The sequence below is a fragment of the Oryctolagus cuniculus genome, chromosome 14, assembly GCF_964237555.1.
Source record: "Oryctolagus cuniculus chromosome 14, mOryCun1.1, whole genome shotgun sequence".
Taxonomy (NCBI): Eukaryota; Metazoa; Chordata; class Mammalia; order Lagomorpha; family Leporidae; genus Oryctolagus; species Oryctolagus cuniculus.
In genome coordinates, this window is record NC_091445.1 from 71,642,955 (window position 1) to 71,668,906 (window position 25,952).

The 25,952-nt window shown below is 36.2% G+C and overlaps 1 protein-coding gene across 5 annotated transcripts in view; it reads left to right on the top strand.

Moving 5' to 3' along the window:
* PARP8 (poly(ADP-ribose) polymerase family member 8) overlaps positions 1 to 25,952 on the top strand; it is a 193,342-nt gene that overhangs the window by 98,443 nt on the left and 68,947 nt on the right. For all 5 annotated transcript variants that reach the window (XM_070056702.1, XM_051853484.2, XM_051853483.2 and 2 more), the window contains 5 exons: positions 8,474 to 8,511; positions 14,746 to 14,835; positions 15,405 to 15,475; positions 17,506 to 17,583; positions 18,779 to 18,873. In XM_070056702.1, coding sequence (XP_069912803.1) covers positions 8,474 to 8,511; positions 14,746 to 14,835; positions 15,405 to 15,475; positions 17,506 to 17,583; positions 18,779 to 18,873 — 372 coding nt within the window. The remainder of the gene's footprint in view (positions 1 to 8,473; positions 8,512 to 14,745; positions 14,836 to 15,404; positions 15,476 to 17,505; positions 17,584 to 18,778; positions 18,874 to 25,952) is intronic.

The following is a 25,952-nucleotide window of genomic DNA, read 5'->3' on the forward strand; positions in this document are numbered from 1 at the left end:
TAAAACACCATCAATTATAACTAAACAAATAGCCACTATGGAGCGTCCTTCACCTCTAACTCATTCTTACATAATTTTTGTTTCTTTGGATCCTGGGTCAACAGTCTGCTTTCTAGAAGCTTCCAAAGCAAAAAATCTACATACTAGTGTTCAGTTTTGATTTGTATTCAAAATGGGCACTATAGTTGTAACATTTTTGTTAACCTTTTACCTTTCTTTGGTAAAGCCAGTATACATGGCTGTCTTAGCTATTTGTAACTTTGAAGCTTTTATTTGTGTATTTACTACTTTAAGGATAGCATTTGCTAATTATTTACTAATCGGTGAACTCCATGGCCAAAATATATCATTTAAGCACAGTGCTGTTGTTTTCAAATAATTATACTTCCCACTTTAATCTTTTAAGAACAAAACATTTTTCAAAAACTTAATGAATAGTGCAGAAGGCTAATTGATTTTGGTAAGCACTTGGAAATACTGTTCTAGAATTTGAAAATATTACCACTTCCCTAAATTTTGTTGTGTTCCCAAAAGACTGTAGTCCAAAAAGAAAGAAGAAAAACAGTAGATAAGACTATTATTTCCCAATGCTAATTTTACACCTATTGCCGATTTAAACAAAAATAATGAGTCACTGCAAAAATTGCATATATCCAGTATGGAAAAAAATGTTTGATTAGGGACACACGTTTGGCCTAAGTGGTTAAGACATTTGTGTGACATATCAGTGTGCCTTGGTTTGATACCTGGCTCTAGCTCCTGACTTAAGCTTCCCTCTAATGTGATCCTGGGAGGCAGTGATGATGGCTCAAGTAATTGGGTTTCTCCCACTCACCTGCATTGATCCCTGTGGCTCATAGCCCAACCCACAGCTGAACAATTGATAGCATTTGGAGAGTGAACTGGTTTATAGAATTCTAGTTTTGGCAATTCTGCTTTTTAAACTCATTCAGTTAATGTATGACTATGAAGAAAGACGAAATGTCTGTGTATATCAGTATTGCTGCAAGTACATTTTTGCAAAAATGCTGCGGCTGGCGCACTGTGCTGATCCGAAGCTAGGAGCCAGGTGCTTCTCCTGGTCTCCCATGCGGGTGCAGGGCCCAAGGATTGGGCCATCCTCCACTGCACTCCCGGGCCACAGCAGAGAGCTGGACTGGAAGAGGGACAACCAGGACAGAATCCGGCACCCCGACTGGGACTAGAACCTGGGGTGCCGGTGCCGCAGGCGGAGGATTAGCCTAGTGAGCTGAGGCGCCGGCCTGGATTTCTTATATTAACAGAAAATCCCAGAAGAGGTGTGGGTTTATGGACTATTTATAGTAGGTGCATGGGTCTTGATAAAAGGGTAGTCTAGGAGAGAAGCACTATATGAGAATAAAAGTGATAATTGGTGGGAGAAGGAAATATTGGAATGCCTTGAGCAAGTAACCTTACAATGTCATCTATATTAATGTGTAAACAAAACATTATGATGATATTAGAAAGTTGTAAATGCTTGAAAAAATACCTTATCAGGAAAAAAGCAAGGGAGTCTGATGCATGGGTTCTGGCCTTACTGAGCAGAGTTGTTAAAAATTGGTTTGAGGACTTCTCTATATGGTGCCATTGTCCTTTCCAGCAGCACTCAAAAGCCCAGGTGTAGGAGGTGAGAACACAAAACATGACTTACCCTACGGTGTTGGGCTTGTAGGATCAGGTAAGTTGTCTGTAGGGGAAAGACAGGAGCTCTTCAGTTACAGAGTTGGAGCTGCCGTGGAGAGCCCAGTTAAGTATCTATAGTCATAAAGCAGAAAATGAAGCCTGGAGGGACTGATAAAAGATAAAATGAGTGAATGCATGGTTTGAGGAAGCCAAAGTGGAGAAATACAGAAGAGTTGGAAAGGGATAAAATTGTGGCTAGAAAGTCAGATGCGGAGTTTGAGCTTTTAGAAGGGGAGCATTTGCAAGTCAGGGTTCAAGATGTATTCTTGGATTCGAGGAGGTCAGGGTTGGTGAAGTGTGGCCATGGGACCATGGACAGCTTAACATTGTCCATATAGATGGGAGTAAAGGGAGGATTTTTAGTAAAAAGAATGTCCTAAAATCCCTAGTCCTGGATAAATGATATAAAGAGTGTGGATAATAGTGGTGACTGAGGGTGCTGCAGCTGGGTGAGCAGGACAGTTAGAAAATGGTTTTGGAAGATGAGAATGATGACAAATATGAAGGTCTGTGTCTTGGAAATTGGATGGCATCGAAATAGCAAATGTGCACCTTCAGTGTCTTTCAAATCACTTTCTAGCTTTGAAATATTAGAATAGGTTCCGGAGGTGCATAGTGGGGCAGTTGCTCTTTCACCCTGTAACACTGAGGAGTTGGAAGACAGAATTCTGAGTGCTGCAATGAGTTTTCTTGCAGTCTATCTGAAGGTGAAATATGGAATGTTCTATTCTCAAGTTTCAGCTGCTGACTTGTAGTGGAACAAAGAAAATTGAGCCACAGTATTTGTTACTTCCTGCATTTCTTTCTTTTATGTAAATTCTGAAAGTCTAATAAGAGATGTAAAGATGTGCAGTTTATTGGAGAAACTGTTTTAGACTTTAGAGGGTAGAGTGAAACAAGGCATTCCATGATAAAATACTTTGAAAACCTTTGGATGTGGTTGGAAGAGTGCGAACTGGGGATCCAGGGGTTTTTTGTTACAGATGGCAGACATCACAGCATTTTGGGTCTCACACAATACAGAAAAACTGAAAGGTCTTCTAAGGCTCTTACTTTCAAATCACAGGTTCCATCTGCATTGCGTTAAAACTACCATCTTTCTTGAGCTCCCTACTATTCCTAAAGAATTTTCTTCTAGCCCTGTACTTGCAAATTAAGACTAAATTGTACCTATTCTTGGCTCTTTGCAGACATTTTAAGAGGAAAGGGATGATGGTGGAGCAAATACTGAGTTTAAGTACAGGAATGGCCTTATGAATAATTTCAATTATGGAAGTAAATAAATACTTAAGGAAAATAAGTGATTAGATGAATACTGAACACCTGATGGCTACCCCAGGCACTCCTTCAGGATCTGTTAGCTATCAAGATGCGACTTCTGTTGGGCCAGATGCTTTCAGAAGAATAAGAAGAGATGAAAATAACCATTTTGTGTAGAAGTTGTTAATGTACAAGAAATGTAAATTCTAGTGTCAAACTTGTGATTTTAAGAACTGTGCACCATGCTGCACATATAGGGCATCTCAAACACAGAATGACTTGGCTTGAGTTTCTCTTGAAAACCACCTAGATGTGATGATATTTTAACGTATTCTAAAACTCTGAAGGCCTTTTCCCCCATATAGGAATTCTGAGCTTGCTGTTGGTTTTTCTTCTCATGTTTACCCTACTTACTCTCCCTTTTTGACAGTATTTTTTGACTGCTTTTATAATATTAGGTACAGCAGTGCTAACCATACTCTTAAATCCATCTAAGCTTTGCCTCTTTGCAATTTTTTTGGCACTGCCTATTAGGTCCTTTAGCTTAATCATCCATGTCTGCTTGTACTAGATTATTTCCTTTAGACCCCTGTAAGCCACAAAGTGAAACTGATTAGGATTTTACAGTCCTGGTGATTTTCCTTCTGGTATACTATCAAGAAAGCACCGTAGCCCAAGGAGCTGATGAATCATTTTGCAGGGCTTTTGTTTTCTATTTTGTACTTAAAAAATTAGGTATAGCCACGAGCAAGGGAATGTCTCCTAATATCTTGAAGACAATGCGATCATAAAGTAAAATCACCAGTGTCAGCTTTGGTCTCTGATAAATATAATACATCGTGTTTGTTTTTAGCAATTCGAGTTCCCCAGAGAACATTCATTCATGTAAAATTTCACTTCTGTAAATTTTAATTGCTCATACTGGAAGCTGACTAAAATTACTCAGCACCTGCTGCTGTGTGTCTGGCATTGTCCTGGGGGCCTTACACCTGTTAAGCCATTAAATCATCACAGCAGGTTCTTATGGTGGAAGTATGGATTTTCCCATATTACTGAAATAAGATTGAAGCTGAGCATGGCTAAGTGCCTTTTCCTATGCCACCCAGCTAGTAATCCTCAAAACTGGAATTTGAGTCCTGTTTGACTCTAACCAGAGCAGGCTGCCTATCTGGAGGTAGACAAGGGAATGAATTAAGGCTTTGTTTTGGAGTTAGACATTGATTTGGATGAAAAATGAAGCTAGCTGCCATTGGTTGAGATGGTAGGCTGTTGGGAATTAATTCAGCTTAGTACTGAGCACAATTTCTGGCATGCTGCCAGGCTTCTGTCACATAGTATTGCCAGAGCAGAAGGAGTACCTTGATCATCAGCAATTTCATTTCTTCATAGTACATCCCCCATGTATAATGGGGTGAATCATGGGAAAACAGATTCATATGGGGTCATATTAGATATTTTCCCTAGTTTGTTTGAGGCACCCCTGGCATGGAGAGTTGATCTTATTCTTGGCATTTGTTTTCAGAACCATGAATCCCAAAGCTGGACACTTGGCTGCGGTCCAATATCTGCCATTTGTTCCTGCCTTTGTGTTCCCTTTGCATACCTTCCACTTCTATTTGCTCATATTTTACTACTGCAATAGCTTCTTAACCTGATTGTTCTTTGGTTAAATCTATCCTTAATATTGCCTATTTTTCAAAATACTAATTCTGCCTCAGAGTACTGTTTTGCTTCATGTTCTGTGATTCCATTTACATAACATTTATCAAATGGCAAAATTATAGAGATGTAGAACTTATTAGTTAATGTCTGGGATTAGAGATGTTTGAGTGAAGGGAGACAGATGTGACTCTGAAAAGGGTAGCATGAGGAAGTCTTTGAGTGAGTGAATAGCATTGTATCTTGATTTGCATAGTGGGTAGGTGATGCACATGTGATTAACTGGCATAGAGCTATACATAAATTGTCTCATTAAACCCATTCTTGTTTGGTATTGTACCAAAGACTATAATATACAAGCATTGGGGAAAATGGGATAGGAGAGACAGGAGACTACAGTCTCTGCGATTTCATACAATTCTATATTATTTAAATATTTAGAAAGAAAAAGAAAAATATGATTGTACTTTCAAATGTTCATGTTCCTTTGTTTATTATATTCATTATATTTCATATTCTCTTCTATGTTTTGGGCTAATCTTCCACAGTTATCGCTTCTGTTTTTTTTTCTACTTAAACCTAACTGGGTGTTAAGACAGTATTTGACTTATACTAGGTTACCAAATATGATTCTTGAATTAATAATTAAACCATTAAATATGCTTTACAAGAGAAAACACTTAAATACTTGGTCTCATTACTAATCATCCTTCTTTGCAATTCACCTGTTTACCCAAAATTTCTTCAAAATGGCTAATCTCTTTCCAAGAACCAGGTAGCATGCCAGAATTTGGTAGTCTCGGGAACTTGGACTTGCCTGGGAGGAATACATTGTGGCCACAGTTGCAAAGTCTTAAGTCTAGTCACAGATTCTGAAAGGTAGTGACTTTCTGGGGGGTAGTGGGAGGGGGGAGGACACAAAACCTTGGTGTCATAAAGGCAAAATGAGCTAGCAAACCCAGAGTTTGAGCTTGGTGAACCATATCCATCCACCCATTCAGCGGTCTTGAGACTTGTGTTACAACTCAGCATATGATGTATCTTGACATTCTGTTCTGTGAAAATCAATTACCAATTTCAGATCTTCTGTGTCTTGATTTTTTGGGGGAGGAGTCTGGTTCTGTTGGTTACTTAAACTGTGATTGTTGCAGTATTTATTTCTCCCTGTAATGCTGCTAGATTTTCTACATATATTTGGACGCTCTGTTATTAGATGCCTACACAATTATGATGGCCATGCATTCTTCCTGAGGACCTGATCCACTCATCATTCTGAATCATCCCTTTATATCTTTGTCCTGAGGCATCCTATGCTTGCTGTTTGCATGGTGTATCCACTACTTTCTTTTTTAATTTTTTAAAAATATTTTATTTATTTATTTGAGAGGTAGAGCCACAGACAGTGAGAGGGAGACACAGAGAAAAAGGTCCTCAATCCTCTGGTTCACTCACCAAATAGTCCCAAAGGCTAGAACTGAGCCGATCAGGAACCAGGGCCTCTTCCGGGTCTCTGCGGGTGCAGGAGATCCAGGGCTTGTGGTATCTTTCATTGCCTTCACAGGCCACAGCAGAGAACTGGATCGGAAGAGGAGCAGCCAGGACTAGAACCAGCACTCAAATGGGATGTCTGCACAGCAGGCAGAGAATTAACCTACTACGCCATAGCCCTGGCCCCAGTCCTTTACTTTGAATATATCTGCGTTGCTTTATTGAATGTGGAGCTCTTAAAGAGGTCCAGCGTAGAGTTGGATATTGCTTTTTAATCCATTCTGGTCATCTTTTCCTTTTATTCAGTGTGTAGTCCACTAACATTCAATACCATTATTTATATGGTTGAATGCAGGATCCATTTACTTTTTTGTTTGCTGGTTATTCTTTCTGTTTTTTATTCTTACATTCCTCCTTTACTGCCTTCTTTTGGGTTAATTCTTGCAAAATGATTTTTCAAATTCCATTTTAATTTATCTGTTGGCTTTTTAAGCTATTTGTGGGTGTATGTGTTGAAGTTGCTTTAGGGATTACCATACTATGAATACCCTTAATTTTTCTTGGTTATTGTTTAATGTTAAAATATGCAATTAAGTGTGGTCATTTTTTTACCCTTCCTGTTATTATTGGGAGTTGGTATAATACATATTGGGACAATACAGTTGTCAAGTCCTATTTACATATGTTCTAACTCCCATGATATGAAGTGTTATGTTTTACCTTAATCATATGTATTTTTAAAATATCAAGAGAAATGTTGTTTACAATTTCTGTTGATCTTTTTTCCATTTAAAGAGGTGACTTTTCTAATTGTCTTATCTGAAAATTTCTTTATTCCATCTCCATTAAATTTTGCAAAGAAAGGTTTTTATTTTGAAAGCCAGAGAGATGGGAGAGAAAGAGAGTCAGAAATATATCTTTCATCCACTGGTTCACTCCCCAAATGCCTGTAACAGCCTTAGCTGGGCCAAGGCAAAGCTGGAAGGTGGAAATCCAATAAGGTCTGTCATGTGGGTGGCTGGGACCCAAGTACTTGAGCTGCCCAAGTACTTGCCTCCCAGGGTGTATATAAGTAGATAATTGGAATCTGGGGTGGAGCAGAGACTCAAACCCATGCAATGGGATATGAGATGCTAGGGTCCCAAGTGGTGCCAACTCGCAAGCAAGTTCTTCATTGTTCATTGGTGGGTGACAACTCCATGCATGGATTCAAATAGCTAATATTGAATGTGTTCTGTTTGTCATGAACTAAAATAGTAGCTGTTCTACAAATAGAAAAATAGACCTTAACCTCAAGAGACCTGCAATCTGGTTGATAGAAAAGTGAACAAATTAGTATGATAAACTCCTGTATGTCGTATGAGATAAGCACACAGAGGCAATGGAGTTAAAATTCAATTTGAAAAGTGATTTTTGAAGCAACTCAGTCCTACTGAGAATAGAAAGGTTTTTTATTTATTTTTTTGTAAATGGTGATGAAAGATTGGTAATGAAGAAAAAATAATACGAAAAAAATTATAAAAGGTCATATTCATTTTTTAAATTCTTGTAAGAAAGCATTTTTGCAATATCATATTGTGGGGAAGCAATATTAAACAAATGTTTAGGGGCTGGAGTTGTAGTAGGAGTTAAGCAGCTGCCTGTAATGCTGACACCCCATATTGGAGTGCCAGTTTGAGTCCTGGCTACTCCCTTTCCAATCCAGCTCCCTGCTAATGTGCCTGAGAGAGCAACAGTACTTGGGCTCCTGTTTTCCACATGGGAGACCAGGATGGAGTTCCAGGCTCCTAGCTTCAGTCTGGATGGCCCCGGCCATTGCAGCCCATTTGGCTGTTGAACCAACAGATGGAAGATTTCTCTCTGTCTCTCTTTCTTTCTCTCTCTCTCCTCTCTTGCCCTCCCCCTTTCTCTCTGTCACTCTACATTTCAAAAATCTAAAAGTTTTAAAAAGAAATATTTCTAAAATAAATAAATTTAAATTCTTGAGTGTCACTGGTTTTTTGGTAAGAAAAGATGATTTGATAAAACCTGAGAAAGCCAAACAAATGATTCTAAATTAGTAGATATTAGACCTTGCTGAGATAAAAAAGCCCTGTGTATATACTAAAGAAATTTCAATTTTGGAAGAAAGATTTCACGAACATTCTAGAAATACACATTTAGATGCATTGAAAAATGTATCTTTAAAAGCTTTTTCTTATGTCAGTTATCAAAGATGTTTTTAATCCACCTGAGATATCATATATTTATACACATATCTGTGCAAATGAATGGGAAAATGAGAGGTGCTTTTTTTTTTTTCAGAAAATTTACCTACCTTGGCAGTAACTTGAACCTTTTCTTTTTCTCCTGTCTTTAACAGTGTATCTTACTCAGTTCACGTGTCTGAAGATTACCCAGGTACGCTTTTATTCTTTTTCATTTTATTGTGGATATTCATGGTTATTTTTCTTGTAGAAATGTAAAGTTTTATATGGGTGAAACATTAGCACATGAAGTCTTAAAAATATAAAAGAATTCTGTTGACTGCCTATGAAACCCGTGTCCTTTATGAGATGCAGACCAGAGTCAAAAAAGTATCCCAGTGAGTAGCTATTTGAGTGGCCCATATGATTGCTTTAGCCTGAAAGTTTTACATCATGACAACAAAGATAAAGAATCTCTAAACCCAGTTGTTAGTTTTGAAACATCATCTGCCTTTCATAAATCATAGTTAGCATTTACTTGTTTCAGTAATTTCTTTAAGTTTTATCAGTATATATACATAATTTAGAAACATAATTAGTTCATAGTTTGGTTTAGAGTTACTGTACATTTCTTTAGTATTTAAATGTTTTCTGTAGCAATTTGCATTAATCATTTAATCCTTTTACAAGTTTAACTATCACATTTTAAAGTAATTTCTTAAATCATAAACCTCCTCACAGTTATTTTGCTGTAGTTTCTATGTATTGTAAGCATAGAGTCCTAAAAACAATTGTACAATGATTCATTGAGATTCGTTATTAAGGGTATGCCTATTTTTAAATTAGTAATATAGAAAGTATTCTAGGTAAATTTCACCAGAAAAAAACAAGACAAGAAATCTTCATAAGAAAAGTATTTTTTTTTTAAGATGGCTCTGCAGTCAGTTCTCTCTCTACTAAGGTATACTGTGTTTTTGATGCGGTGTGTTTGCTAAGTATGCTGGAAAAATAGAAACCTCACTGTTAAGTGCAAATATTTCAGTTATTTTGCACAGGGCTTTAAATCAAGGTGATAGAAATAATTCCACTCATCAAAGCCTATCCTTAGAACAAAAGTGAATTTTTCAAAAGTGTGGGATATGTTGTAGTAGAAGATGCCTTTAGTAAGCCAAGTGGCTCAAATGTTTAGCACCCTCTTGTGGCCTACAAATTTTACTCATGCTCCCCCTCCTTCCTACCTGTCCCCCAGCTTTATTGGAGCCCCTTTTGGAAGTACTGAAAATTTCAAAGAGAGCATTGGTGTTTCATTTGTGCTGTTTTTATTGAATTCCCTTCTTGGGCAGATTTTTAGTGAATTTCCAGTGTGATGTCAAAAAAGTGGGGAAGAGTTAGTATGTATCTGTTTGATCAAAGTAGGTTCAGTTATGCTGCAATAAAACATAAGGATGGGAGAGAGAGATGTGTGTCTTCTGGCTGAAATACTAGGGCAGAATTTTGAGTTGGTTGACGTAAGCAGTACACCATAGTACACTGTACAGAGCACAGTTTACGAAGTGTTTCCATGTACGTAATTTCAGTTGATTCTAAATGCCAGTTGGATGATAGGCAAAAATGGTAAATATGACATTCATACTTTAAGAAATGTGCTGAGAGGTATTAAATAAAATTTCTCAAGGGGACATGTTCTTTGTTGGTAAAATGGATTATAATTCAGTTCTTTGCTTCTGGGGAAGTAGTATTAGTTTTTTGATGGAGCTTTCTTCAAAGTGAACATTCATAGTCATATTTCCCATTATTAAATTTTAATCCACATTTATTTGTGCTAAGATGTGTCAGTCAACATGCTGACTTTTCCCATGGACAATATTTACATAAAAATTAATATATTTGTTCCTCCTTTCCAGTACCCCTTGTGGTCCCTGCCTCCCCCCTGCACTGGCTAGAACGTCTGGAGCAATTTTTAATAATAGGCGTGAAAGTTGAAAGCTTTGTCCCCTTTTTGAAGATCAGCTTGCTTCCAGTTGTTTTCCTTAAAGAAAGTGGTATTCTTCTCATTTACCAAGTTATTTCTTAAATGGATGAGTAGTAAATCTTTATCAAATTCTTGCTTGGCATGGATTGAGTCATCATATATATTTTCTTCTATAAATGTAAGGTGGCATTTTATTAGTAAATATCTTAATGTTGACATATAAAATTATGTGCATTTTGACAGTACTTTGTTCTGAAAGACTTCACCATTGCCAACAGAATTAAAATTGTTCTTTGTGCCCTCTATTCAGCTTGTGAGCAAATCTTCATAGGAATGGTTCTGGGGCAGTTGTCATATTTTCCCAGCAAGATAATGATCTCTTTCTGTTCCTTAGCCATTTTAAAAAATACTTTCTTCTTTCAAGTCACAATGTTGAGGCTATGTTCAAACACGTAGTAAAAATGTCTTATAGTATTTATTCTATAATTGTAGAAAATCTTCCGTGTCTCTGTGGTTATTTCTCCTTTTTCATGTCTTTTGTTTATATTTGTTCTTGCTTCCCCCCCGCCCCCGCAATTTGGTTTGTCTTTCAAAAAGATTGACTATTTTAAAAATTCTTTCAAGTATTTCTAAATGCAATAATCTCTGTTACCTTTATGAATTCCTTTTGATAATACTCTTTTGGCTTATTTTCCACTTTTTCTAGATCACGTGGTTCAATTATTAGCTCATCCTGTAAGCTTGAAAACACAGGATTTTCTTTGCCTTAGTGTGTCAGCATTATCCTGTGAAGTCAGGATTATGTCGCCCTGGCTTATGACCCTAGGAGGAGATTTGTCATTTTATAATTTTGATATACTAATTAGCCTGGGTCATCTGTTGGCACTTATTTCATAGTTCTTGTGAAACTTTGAAGTGTAAAGAGTTTTTATTGAATTAGGCTTAACAAAACGAGAAGTAAATAAAATGATAATATGCTTACTTTGAAATAAAGAAATGAAGCAGCCTTCTGGTTTACCTGTACTTCTTTGTTGATTTTATGCTGAAGATAGTTGTTTGCCTTAAGATCAAAGATTAGAGAATAGGTGCATATATTACAAGTCATAGTTTGGCTCTGGTCTAACAAAACAATGGAAGTCTTTAATTCTCAATGTTCCCAACATTAATTAGGAGTGAGTTCTTTCATCTCTTCTACATTTCCCACTAGAATCTAGAGGAGTGAGGGGATAGTTTCTAGATTCCCTGATATCTGTTAATATAATTATTATTTATACTCAAAATTTCTCTTGAGCTACAGTCATGAAGAATGGAATGACTTGACTTAATGACACTAAAAGCAATGGTTTAGGAGATGCTTTTATGTATCTCTTCTCATCGCCTTTTGCTGTCCATGGGAGTTCTTACAATGTCTTCATCCTCTGGTAGGGAAGTGAGGAGAGAATACGCATAGCATTGATGTTTTTAACAAAGATCTTCAGGTCCTCTACAAAACATATTTGTTAAAGAAGCCAACTGTCCCCAGAGGTTAGAAGGAAAAAAGCATTGGCAGCTCTGGAGTCAAGTGGGAGAATTCCAGTGAAGGAACTTGAGTTTGAAACATCCTTATTCTGTCACTGACTCATTCTCTTACCTTAAGTGCATTTGTTAATGAAGATGATGTTATTGCAGATATCAAAATAGTAGTAGGAAAATTCAGAATTGATTAAACAAACAAAACAGGAAAGAAAATAGAATGAATTCAAGGGACTCTTGTGTAACATCATCACAAACCTCCTGATTGCTAAGTCCCAAACCTCTTCATTTAATAAGTAGAACTGTGGCTTAGGTTAAAAGAGATCAACCAATGGTTGGCATCAACATCTAGATCTTGTTTAAAAAATAAAATATTTAATTGTCAAAGATTGAATATACTTAGTGCATATAACATGATGGCTTGATATTTGTATATACTATGTAATGATGACTACTGTTAGTGAACACACTCATCATCACGCATTAGATACTCAGAGCTTGTTTATCTTATCACTGAATGTTTTTATGCTTTGACCAATATTTTCCCCTTTTTCCTCAACACCCAGATGCTGGCAACCATGGTTCTACTCTGTTTCTATTAGTTCATTATTTTTAGATTCTACATAAATGTGAGATCATGCAGGATTTCTCTTTTTGTGTCTGGTTTATTTCACTTGGCATAATGTCCTCCAGGCTTATACTTGTTGTTGCAAATGGCAGTATTTCCTTTTCCTAATGGTAGAATGGAATATTCCATTGTACACAGGTATCACAATTTCATTATCCAGTGAAGCATTAGTAGACAATTAGGTTGTTTCCACATGTTGGCTATTGTGAATAATGTCACACTGAGCATGAGGATATAGCTACTTCTTTGAGAGACTGATTTCACTTTATTTAGAAAACAAAAAAAGGGGGATTGCCAAACTGTATAATTTATAATTTCCCAGATTAATGCACCTGGGAAAGCAGTGGAAAATGGCCCAGTGGCCCAATGGCTTGGGCCCCTTCACCCACATGGGAGACCTGGAGGGAGGCTCTAAGCTTCTGGCTTCAGCCATCTGGGGAATGAATCAATGGATGGAAGATCTCTCTTCCTCTGTCTCTCCCCCTCTCTCTGTAAATATGCCTTTCAAATAAGTAAATAAATCTTTTAAAAATACAAGCTAGTAGAAACTTTTTAGTAAATGGTATTTTCAGGCATAATCTCATCCTTCAGTATTACAAAACACATCCCTACCACCTATATTCTCTTGAATCTGATCTTACTACCTTCCTGGTAGAAAGTCCCTTAAATTGAGTTACTCAATGTGTTTTTTCTTAAATGTGATGTCTTAATTTACTTGCTTCTTGAGGCTGTAGCAAAATCTCCATCCTGCCTTCACGGTGGGGATATTGTGCAATTCAGCATCAGCTTGTTGGGCTTTCCTAGATGTGGAAATGGTTATCAGCTTTTACTTTTGCTCTAATTCTCCCTTTTAAAAACTCTTTTTATTCTTTTCTTTGCTTCAAGGAAGAAATTTGCAAAGAAAAAAACATAGTATTTAAGTAGCAAATAATTACAAATTGATAAGGCTTTAGTGAGGGTTTAAGAAAATAAGATCTGGCTCTAATGGAAAGACTTTGATACCCAGCGTATGAGATTGCTGACAGAAGAGACTCCAGATTAAGTGGTCAAAGGCTCCCCTAATATACTAAAACACCAGTTCAAATGAATTTATATTCCATTTGTTTCTTAATCTGTTGTCCTACTTGGTGAACATGAAAATACGTCTTCCTTGATGGTATTTGAAAACCAAATATGGCAGAGTTATTTTGTTTCTCAAATCAAATCTATACTCACCCCCATCACCTTCCTGAGTAACTATTAAAGTCATATATATATATATATATAGAGAGAGAGAGAGAGAGAGAATGTCTTGCAGCTAAGCTGTGCAAAATATAACTATCATTTTCTCGTACTTATAGTCTTATAACAGTACAGATGTTTCTTAGAAAACAAAATAATGATATATGTATCTATCAATTAAAAATCATGTTCTGACTGTACTGACACAATATTATGAAAACTTGGCTCAAAAAGATCTTTTAATGCATATTCATCTAATCATCTGAACACTAATTGCCCTTAGCTGAAATTGATCCTTGCATCTATTATTTGTTGGTGATGTTTTGTACTATTTAGTAGGTCATTGATGGGCTCATTATAGAACCATAATTAATGAATTAATGGAGTGTTTGTTAAGTAGTGGTTTCACAGATGCCCTGCAATCATCAATTTACAAAGTAAAATAAACACCTGGTGTCATATTACCCTGAAGATCCATATTTAGCAGAAAAAAAAGCTAAACTTAGAAAAATGCTAATTTTTTCACCAGTGGAGACACAGTGAATAAGAAACTTAAGGATTTTGTGGATGAATTTAATGTTCTTTGCACTCGTACATGTTGATAAGATTAATTTGTTGAACAGTGATAATTGTGAGAATTTATATAAATTTTAAAATACATATGAGAGCTATACGTAGTGTATGATTTAAACAAAATCTTCAGGACAGATGTTTCGATTACTTGATACTGAATATTTTCTTATGGCATCAAGCATTCCTCTTTAGCTTTCTCATTCCGTTCACTAACCCACTTCCTGCAGGTGCTGAAGTGAGAAAGACCATGTTTGGCTAGTGGAAACATCCAGTTGCATCCAGATGATTCCCTGCCACATTAGAAATGTACTTGGACAGCTTCTATCCAAAGTCTGTATTTCTTGAGGAGATGCAAAAATCTTTGAAGAGGCCTTTACACTTCACATATAAATTCACTTCATAATTTTTTCTGAATTTAATCAGAATAGCTGTGTGTGCTTTATGGAATCAGTGTGATGTGGATATAACTGAATTATTATGTCCATAAAGGATTGTGTATTTTTAGGTTACTGTGTTTTTTAACTATCTATGCTTCTTTGTAGATAATACATATGTGTCAAGTTCAGAAAATGATGAAGATGTGCTAGTTACTACAGAGCCAATTCCAGTAATTTTTCATAGAATAGCAACAGGTAACAGCAATACGATATTTTTCTTTATTTTCTTAAATTCTGGGTTACTTTATCTTGATTCTAGGTAGCTCTGTCTTTCTGTTTCTTTTCAATGCAGTGGCTCTTTTTTTATCTTTAGCATTACAAATCTGAATCTCTTTATAAACTTTCATCCGTTTGTTTTATATTTTCTTAAATGTATGTTTACAGCATTTCACAGACATCTTGTTTAAATATATTATGCTGATATTGTTGTTGTGTAAATGTTTCCCTCTATAGTGACACTACTAAACAAACTGAATATTTAAAAACCACATTTATGGCAATGAAGATGCTGTGAACTGTATAATGAGAGCTAAAAGAATCTGTTTACCAGTACTTTATTTTGAACATACTTTTATGGATAAGGAAAAATCAGGGTATCTTGCATGTGATATAACTCTCCAATATCATAATTTGAAAATAACCCTTAACTCTTTTACAAAGAAAAAGGAATAACCTAAGAAGTATTTTCATACAGAAACTCTTAAATGTGAGTATATGGCTACCAAAAAACTCAAATAATTTTTAATTATGACTTTTTTTTTTAGAATTAAGGAAAACAAATGACATTAACTGTTGCTTATCCATAAAATCCAAATTACAAAAGGAAAATGGGGAGGTATGTAAATTGCATTGTTTATTTTTCAAAATTATATATATATATTTTAAATTTACCAGCTATGTGTAATTACTGTCATCATTGTTATCTGGAATAATATTGTGAATGAAACTCAAGCTCATGGCTTGGGGACTTTTTGTGTAATAAGGGGAATGGCTCAAAATTAGCCCTAAGAAGTTCTCTTACAAATAATAAAAAGGAATAGAGAGGTTTAAATCTAAGTAAAATGCATACAAAATTTTAAGTATTCTCTACTCTTTCATCAAATAACGTAGTTGATGAGGAACACTTATGTAATGTACTGTAACTATATATGAGTACATAATTTAAAATTGGGTTCATAAAAATTGATCTCTTTAACCAAAATGTAACCAAGGATGGGTATAGTCTTATTACTATTGGCCAATGTTAAATAACAAACTCATTCCTTTTCCCTCCTTTAAAAATTTTAGCTTGAATATACAAATAAATACAGAACATTAAACATTAAAACATAACAAGCATAAAACATTAGAAGTGCAAATTCTTTACCTTCAAGCAAATACATTTGATACGACTTTCCCTTCCAGTTAATGTTGTATCATTCATTCTTCTCATCTCTGTCTACACTGAGAATCACTGATTTACGAAAACTTAGAATGTCGTGAAACCTAGATTCCCAACTCAAGGTTTTATTTTTATTTTCCTGAACAACATGAAATTTAAGAATGATTATGAAACATTAATGAATGGAATCTTGTGTGTAAGAGAAGCTGCCTTTCTCCTACCCATGTTAATAGAACCAGTCACAGGAATACCACCATGGATTTCTATGCTTGTTCTTGAGACACATCCAGTTGATGAGAAACTCAGAGTTAAAAACATGAAATCAAATAATAGCCATTTGGAATCTGAATCCTAAAATAATTTGTGGCACAGTCATTGTGCAGCAGGCTAATGGTTGCCTCCTGGTTTGACTATATCCCAAAACAGACTTATAATTTGAGCCCTTGCTGCTTTAATCCTTTCTTTTTAAAGATTTATTTATTTATTTGAAAATCGGAGTTACACAGAGAAGAGAGGCAGAGAGAGAGAGAGAGAAAGGTTTTCCATCCACTGGTTCACTCCCCAATTGGCTGCAACGGCCAGAACTGCACTGATCCGAAGCCAGGAGCCAGGAGCTTCTTTGGGTCTCCCACGCAGGTGCAGGGGCCCAAGGAGTTGGGCCATCTTGTACTGCTTTCCCAGGCCATAGCAGAGAGCTGGATCGGAAGTGGAGCAGCCGGGGTCTCTAACCAGCACTCATGTGGGATGCCGGTGCTTCAGGCCAGGGCGTTAACCCACTGTGCCACAGCTTTACTTCCAATCTAGCTTCCTGCTGATACTCTTGGGAAGGTAGGGGATGATAGTTCAAATGCTTGAGCTCTTGTCACCTACATAGGAGACCCAGCCCCAGCTACAGGAGCCATCTAGGGAGTGCACTAGCAAATGGAAGATGCGCGCGCTCTCTCTCTCTCTCACTCTGCTTTTCAAATGAATAAATAATCTTTGAGGATAAAAGATAAAACAGTTTCTCTTTACTGAAAGTTACCTTCATAATATGATTCATACTTATTTTCATAATTCAGTTTCTATATTATGCATTCAGTTTCTTTTCTTTCATACCATTGTTTAGAGTTGGCAGTGAAAGCGAGAACATTCTGGTATAAATAATGTTGAGGAACTTTTTAATAAAAATTGAATCAGTATGACTTTGCCAAGTGTTTTATCAGAGTAAACCTGAAAGTGTAATAGGTTATATGCAAGTTTTTAATATCCATCAAACATTAAAGCACATAACAAAGATGTACTTTACAAAGAGCTGAATGGACCTAGAAAACTATTTGTCTTCTGTCACCTTTTTTTGGGGGTTGTACTAAGCCAAGAATGTTCTATATATAAAATCCACGTAATATGCATAAGACCTGCCTATTTTGGCATTTTCTGCTTTATTTTCAAATAGGAGCAAATTAGTTTGACCACTAAAATGATCTTACTGTAATATTTTTAAGGAGTCTCGACAGAATAGTACAGTCGAAGAAGACTCTGAAGGCGATAATGATTCTGAAGAATTTTATTATGGAGGACAGGTAAGTTAAGCTGGTCTTCCAAATACCCAGTCTCAAAGTTATCCTAGCCATAGCTGTGAAAGTTCTGGTCAGAAACCTGTGCCTGAGAGTTAAGAGACCTTTGTATTATTCAGAAATCTTAACTAACTAGAAAGATGGTCTACTTTTTGTTTTTTATTTCCTACATGTTTTCAGAAATTAAAGTTAACCTTTGCAAATATTTTACCTATAATCATCCATTTATATTCATCACTGAGATTTTATAAACAGCATTTGATTATGCTTTTAACTTTCACATTTCTTAAGCACAGCATGCTCAATCAATATTGTGAAATGTTGACACTTCTAGCAAAAGCATCAGTTGTCAGTTTTAGATTGACAGTGGTTAACCTCGGTATTGGACATCATCATGCTTTATTTGTATTCACTGTGTTGAAAAATTGTTATGGAAGAATGCCATCATTTAAATGTATGAAAGTAGCCTGGCCACATTTATAAAAGAACACATCAGGTTTTTTTTTTTTCCAAGAATAATGTAACAAATTGATACTGAGCTGTTGGATATGGCTATATAATAAGTTAGTTTGTTTATATAAACTCCTTAGTCAAATTGCTTTGTAACTTGGATACTGTATGGAAGGGTAATATGTTAAAAGGGAAGTAAAGCCAAAGTTGTTACATAAATGAATGCAAGTAAATATGTTCATTCAGAATAAGAAGACAGTGGTTGTGTCTGTCAGGATTAAGCAAGGCTACCACTAGAGATAGGGACGTAATAAAACCAGAATCTTTTCTCCCAGTAACAACTTTGTAGCAATGGGATGGTTTTCCTAACAGAATGATTCTTTAACCAATATAGCACTTTAACGTTATGTAAAATACTTCTTCCAGTTTGATATTTGTTCATACAATGAATTTTTAAGGAAGGGAAGCAAATAGTTTCTGATAGTCTTACATGTTCATTTTACAAGTTTTTCAGATGATCTGCAACTTCACCCATTTTTAGCATTTTATATCAAAATAGTGTTGTTTCAATTATTCTAGCCAGATGTGAATATCAGAACTTTAGTGAGTATACTCCTGAATTATCTGGGGTGTTTCACGAAGCTGTAAATGTCCACGGCAGAACACACAGGGTGAACCATCCAAAAGTCTGTATTGGTCCTTTTGAGTCTGTGTACCCCCCATTCACCTCTTACCCCTCCCTCTTCATCAGGTGAACTATGATGGGGAATTGCACAAGCATCCACAGCTGGAGGCAGATTTGTCAGCAGTGAGGGAGATATATGGGCCACATGCAGTTTCTCTCAGGTAAATCAGTACCTTAGGTGAATAAAGATTAAAATTACTAGGTAAGTCATTGAGATTTTCTGCTAGAATAATTGAAAGGAGATTTTTTTTTTTGAATCCATCACATTTGAAACTGAGAGAGGTTCTGTTGTGTTTCTACTTAAAAACTAGCATTTTTTTTGGAGGGTGTAAAGTACATATGATTTAAGATAACATTAATTGCATTAAAGAAATTATTTTGGAGCTTTGCTTTGAATACCAATATTAATTAGTTTCAAAATTAATTCCTATAATATGTTTGGTGAGCTGGTCCCATACTGTTAATGTAAATGAAGGCTGTATCCCTGAAAAATAAAAGTAAATAATGCATATCCATGGTGTCCAAATCACATTGTGATTGGATTCCTAAAAAAAATAAAATAAAATCTAGGTTTGCTCAGTTTCTTTGAATGATAATGTTATTTCATTCTGCAGCTACCTAATGTATTACTTGGTGATAAATTTGTAGACTATTTTTTAATTACTTTGAATTATTCAGAAGAATGCACCATCCTTATTTGCCTTTTATTCTGTCCTTATTGTAAGATAAAAACCTTTTCTGCCACCATACTAGCTTCTAGGAGTCAGTTTGGGTTACTTCAGATCCCTGTTCCTTGCTTGCAGCATAATTGTTTTTTAAGTCTCCTTGGAAATCCAGACCCTACCCACCCCAGTCTAACCTCAGTTCAACCTCTATCCACTCAAACCACTCCTATGCCAATTTTTTTTTCTCTTCTGGCATTTGTACAAGCAGTCTCTCTCTCTCTCTTTCTCTCTCTCTCTCTCTCTCTCTGTCTCTGAAAGAGGGAAGGGAAGAGAGAGACAAGACAGAGCCACCTTCCATCTGCTGGTTTACTCTCCCCAAATGGTCGTAGTGGCTGGGGCTGTGCCATGCCGAAGCCAGAAGTCTGGAGTCTCCTCCAGGTCTCCCATGTGTAGGAGCTGAAGTGCTTGGGCCATCTGCTGCCCTCCCAGGAACATTAACAGGGAGCTGGATCTAAAGTGGAGCAGCTGGGGCTTGAGTCGGCAACCATGTGGAATGCCCGTTTCGCAGTTCTCTATTTTTGAGGATAACTTTCCTCCAAATTCCATGTCTCCATTCAAGCCCTGGTCCAAAGCTTAACTTCTGTTTTAGCCTTCTTTAAATCTTAAATGCAGATTAGTTATTAGTTTTTCCTACTTTTTTTCCTTTTGTTTTAGCTTTTACTCATTCTTTTCAGCTCGTTGGCAGCGTGAGGCACGCATGAAATGCAGACTTGAGGATTCTTGATTATTTCAGTGGCAACATCTCCGACAAAAGATGTTCATATTACCTATCACATCTCCAATGCATATATCCATATTCTGGAAGAGCAGATACTTGTAACACAGCTATAATTTATAATAGCCAAATATTTCAATTGCAGAAACAGAAACTCGCTAGCACCCATGGCCTAAGAAAGCTGGAATTGTGTACTGAGACCCTCTCTCCCACCAATGGTGGTATATGGGGCTGCAGTTGAGTGAGTGGGATTAAATTTGGCATAGCAAATCTTTGCAAACTTGAAAGTATGCAAATTAGCTGTGATAACTTCAGAGTTGATGTCTGTCATAGTGCCTCACTAGGTTATATTGGTATTCAGTAAGTATTCATGGAATGAATGTATGAAGAAGGCAATAGGGGCTCTAAACAAATAGTCAAAATAATGACTAATTTTTTTAATAGTAATTGAACTGCTTTCTTAAGCAAAATAAGCTCTCAAAAGACAGTAGAACATAATTAACAATAATAATACAACACAGAATTTGGCCTTTTTTCATTTGAAATACAAACATACTTTTGGTTAGAGGATAAATGTAGCACACGTTGAATGCTTCTGTAGTTAAAGATTTTTTTCTAAATCATAATTTCTGTTACACAGGCCTCAGTTATACTGTCATATGAGTATGGAGTATTCTTTGTTTCTTCATGAAGCATTCATCAAACACCAGTGATGACCTGTATCAGTATTTTTTTCAAAATTATTGATAATTATTAACTGTTGAAATTAAACATATATTTGGAATTTTGGTCAGATGAAATGCCTGAAGTCACGAATGGATTGGGTCATTTTCCCTTGCCTACTTTGCTTTTAAGAGTTTAGATCCAGTCTAAACCTTAATGCAAGCCACGTTCTTTTCCTGCTGTCAATTTTCTCTAGCTGTGGAGGACATTTCCAGAAGAGATAACCTCCCAGAAGTTTCATAGTATAAAGGTGAATCATGGCAAAACTAGTGTGATTTACTTAAGTCAGAATGAATTTACCATCTAATCTCAAATGCTGAGACTTAGACTCATGGGAAAAGGGATAGTTAGGCATAAGGTCCTGCAGTCATCTTCCTTATGAAGTTCTAAGTCTATTGAAAACAGGCTGTTCTAATTAGCTGTTCTTTTGCTTAATTGAAGCTTATAAGAACTTAATGGAGTTTGAAGAGCAAAAGTACCTCAGTATGCACAATAAGCTATTTGGTGTCAATTTTTTTTATGTGACATCTAATGAGAAAGGCAGCTAACCACATCTCAGATCTCTCTGAGATGGAAATAACTGAATAACTAAGGTTGCCTAGATTGAAGCACAGCCCTCCTAAAGTAGGCAGAAGGAAGATACAGAGAAAGTGACTGATGACAGAGTTGCCACTTAAGTAGATATCGACAGCTCTATCTGGCCGTCCCATCCAAAAGCAAGATGCTGACAGTGTCTGAACCAGGCATGTAAACATTAATGAGGATGTGAGTAATACGGTCTCTCTGGAGCAGAAACTTTGCAATCGGTTTGAATATGTCTCATTTTGAATCATGCAGCAAAAATGCATTATGTATTTTCATTGTAAATACACTGTCACACTCATGTATACATAAAAATAATATTGATCAGTGTCACCTGAAAATAATGTGAGGGTAATAGTTTTAGAAATGTAGGTAGGTACAGCTCAGGAAATTCTTACTCTTTGGGGAAAGAAATGACTCTGAGAGTTTCCTTCCTTGCGAAATTGAAAGCTTCCATTCCTTACAAAGTATCCTTTGCTTTATGGTCCTGCCATCCTTCATCTGAGAGACTGTGACCATATGAGTAGCCTAGCCTTTTTATTGTGAGTAATGCCTCATGGAGGCTGGAAGCTCCCAAGGTTGCTGCCCTGCATTTCAATCACGTTTTGTCAGTAGCCGAGTGCAAGAGGGCCTTTTCCAGTTGCTGTTTGGAGACTTAGATCTTTCTGAGGATTTTTGATGGTTTGAGGAACCTACCATACATCAGCATGCATGCTGTTATCATTTCTGTTGATTTCTGAATTCCCATGTTCAAGAATGAAAAGCACTGATTACAGATCCTCTGATTGTCCTGCTCAGATCCTGTGGTAGGGTTGTATTTCTGTTTGCTTTCATGGGAAGCATGGAGCTGTAATTATTTTGACCACTGAAATGTGAACATAAGCACCAATGTGTGGGTTCCTATGTCTCCTCATTTGTCACCCTGGACCCCTTAGTTATGATAATAAGCTGCGGCCCTCACTCTTCAATTTTGTATTAACCCTGTAGTGTGAGTGAGGTATGAATCTTTTTTTGTGTTAAAGTACTGAGGTTTCTGATGATGTTTGTTGTTTCATCCTAACTCCGCCTACACAGAAGTGTGTCATTTGTTGAAATGAGATCTTGAATCGGATCTTGATAATATCCCTTCCGGCATATTCGTCTCCAACCTCTGCCTCTGAGCCAAGGAATAAAACACTGTGTCCCTGAGAATCAGGAAGGCGATGTCAGGAGGCTCATAAGGGAAAGAAACCAAGGGGGTGGTATTTTCAGAAACACTGGAGCATAATCTAGACGCAAGCTGCAGACAACATCCTAGAGACTCGTCTCTGCTCCCAAAGCCTGTGTTTCCTTCAAGAATTTTTAAGGTGACTGCAGAGTTGTTAGCAACTGTTTATAGTGTATAGTTCATGCACTCTTTTTTTATACAGGCATCTTTTCTTATCCAGATCTAATTTTTTTAATTTCTTCTCAGTCTTGTTGTCCGTTAGAGAGTTTTATAGCTACTTTGGATACAGTCTTGTGAATGCTTGAATCTTGCCAAGATTTTTTTTCTCTGATTACTTAGTTTGCATATTTCTTGGCCCATTCACAAGCATCTCCCCCACACATTGAGTAGGCCTGCAGAGATAGACAGGCAAGCTGTGGAGTTTCAGATGTCATGGGGAGATGTATGTTTCTTTACAAAATGTCTTTCTTTTTGAAAATATAGCTGCCCATTATGTTGCAGGCAGAAATGACTAAATAGCAGCAGAGGTTTATGTCCTAAGAACCTGATTTTTTGTGTATATGTAAATATGTATTTACCTAAAATTTCTTTGACAGTTGCAGAAAGGCTAGAAATCTCAAACCTATTTTAGAACCACATGATCACTGCTGCTTTTGATCACATTGTATTATAAGATATTACAGCAGCAAAATGAATAAGCTTAAAGTGTGCAGAGAAAAGAGAACCAACATCTAATATACTGTGAATATGTATGTATGTGTCTCATTAATAAGCATGTTATCTTGATTTGTTCAGTTAAGAATAAGAGAATGAATTACTGAGAATTGTAACAGCGTGTATCCTCAAAAGCACATGGTTTTTGAAAAACCAGCATTTTATAATGTGTTCTTAAATAAACCTGGCCACAGTAAATATCCAAAAGCAAATGATGAGATTTCAGGATTCGTAGATTCAAAGACTTGTGCTCCCAGAATTGAAAGTATCACTAGATTTGGAGCATTTCTATTCAGACCCTCATTTCCAGAGGGAAACAATTGTATCAAATCAATATGTGTATTGTTTCCTTTGTCTTAAAAAAAAAATTCAAGTTCAATTGGATGTGATGTTTTCACAGGGAATAAATATAGGCAGTGCTCCAAATTATTTTTAGTTATTAGAAACTCAGTACTTTATTCAGAGTTCAATAATATATCTAGTTTCAAAATTCAAGTCGCATTCATATTTCAGGCATTCAACTTGGTTCTTCATTTGCTATTCATGAGAGCCCGGGCTACTGAAAGTTATTCAGATAGAGAAGCAATCCTGATGACTGGGTCGCTGCATCTGGACAAACTGTAATCATGCTTTGTAATCTGTCAGTGGGAAACATGAAATTACTGGCATTATATAAAAAGGGCATCTCAATGGAAGTGGCTTTGCATATACACTGCATCATTTGTGAATTCTTTGAAGTGTGGCATAAAAATGAAAAAAGTAACTATTTACAGATCTACACCTGCAGAATCTAGTTAATTACAAAGCTTTAGGGCCTCTGCCTCTTTAAAATTTGGTGTTCATGCTCTGCAGTGGCAAGGAAGAGTGCTAGTAGTTCTTATTTCATTTTTGATCGAAGGAAATTTACGTTGCTAGAAACTGAAATGATAGCAACTTTTGACCAAAATTGTTTAAGAAATCAAACGTAGAATATTTTAAAATTCACATTTGAAAAGATTTTTAAAAGCAGGCCTGGTACAGTCTGCTTAGACCTTTATGGTGAATTCTGTTAAGGTGGTCTGGAAAACTAGTTATAGAGAAAACACTCGTGGGCAGGGTTCTCAACGGTTCTTGTTACCTCTGATTCCTTCTGTGTCTGTAAGCATGTCATAATGTTGCCAATGTCAATAAATTCAAGCAAAAGTTATTCTCAGAAATGAAATTGGCAAAGGTGGGAGAAAAGAAAAATGCCTGGGATATGGGAAATGGTTGCTGTGATAACCTGGCTCGGGTAGTTATGGTTGCGACACTTTAAAACAGTAATCAAACAATACTTATCAAGAATCCCAAATATAGTCATACTATATTTAACCAGGAACTCTAGAAATGATTCTATGTGAGGATATATGCATATAGATTTTTTTTTATTTAGAGGACTCTGTGTCCATATTTATAGTGTAAAAACCTAAAGAGCAACCAAATGTTTTATTATACAATTGTCTTTATAAAAATGCCACCATTTAAATTTATGATTTAGAAGAATATTTCATAATATTGAAAAATATGGATCAGAGTAAAAGTAAAGGAACAGGACAAAAAATCTTTATATACTATAAATCCTGTGTATACACAAGACATTGGAAAGGAATATAAGCAAAAACAATTGTTTCTGCATTGTAGCATTACAGGATTTTTTGGTGTATTTTTCTGTTGCTTATGTTTTATTAATAAACCTGTATTTATAATTCAAATAAGTAGGTATTTTTTAAAGATTTATTTATTTATTTGAAAGTCAGAGTTACATAGAGAGAGGAGACAGAGAGAGAGAGAAGGAGATCTTCCATCAGCTGGTTCACTCCCGCAACGGCCAGACCTGTGCTGATCTGAAGCCAGGAGCCAGGAGCTTCTTCCAGGTCTCCCATGAGGGTGCAGAAGCCTAAGCGCTTGGACCATCTTCTACTGCTTTCCCAGGCCATAGCAGAGAGCAGGATTGGAAATGGAGCAGCCAGGACTATGGGATGCCAGCACTGCAGGTGGTGGCTTTACCCTCTACACCACAGCCCCAGCCTTGGTATTTGGCTTTAGAACATATGTAACCTTTTTAATAAATTGAGTTTTGTGCACACAATTTATAGTTAATATGTAAATACTTATTACTTTTTCTATTATTTTCTTGTTCCTATTTTGTTTTAAAAAGTTTTTATGTTTTTAAGTAACTAATATGTTTGTGACATTTCTCCCAGAATGTTAAATATTTTCATATAAACTTTTAAAGCAGTGGGTAAGATTTCCTTTTTATTTTATCATATCAACATAGGATGGTTCAGTTGAACATTCCTTTATCACTTGATATTCATTTTGTTTCCAATTTCTGCTCTTACACAATCAACCTAGATGAAAGCTTGCAACCATTTTTTATTTTCTTAGATTAACTCCTGTAGGTGGATGGCTGTAATAAAGGCCTTTTCACCTCCCTGGAAATTTTCTTGAATATAATTCATCATCCCTTCTCATCACTGCATTGAGTGGACTTTCTTTGTACATACCTAACAATAGATATTTGATCTATTATGTTTATGGATCATTTGCCAATGT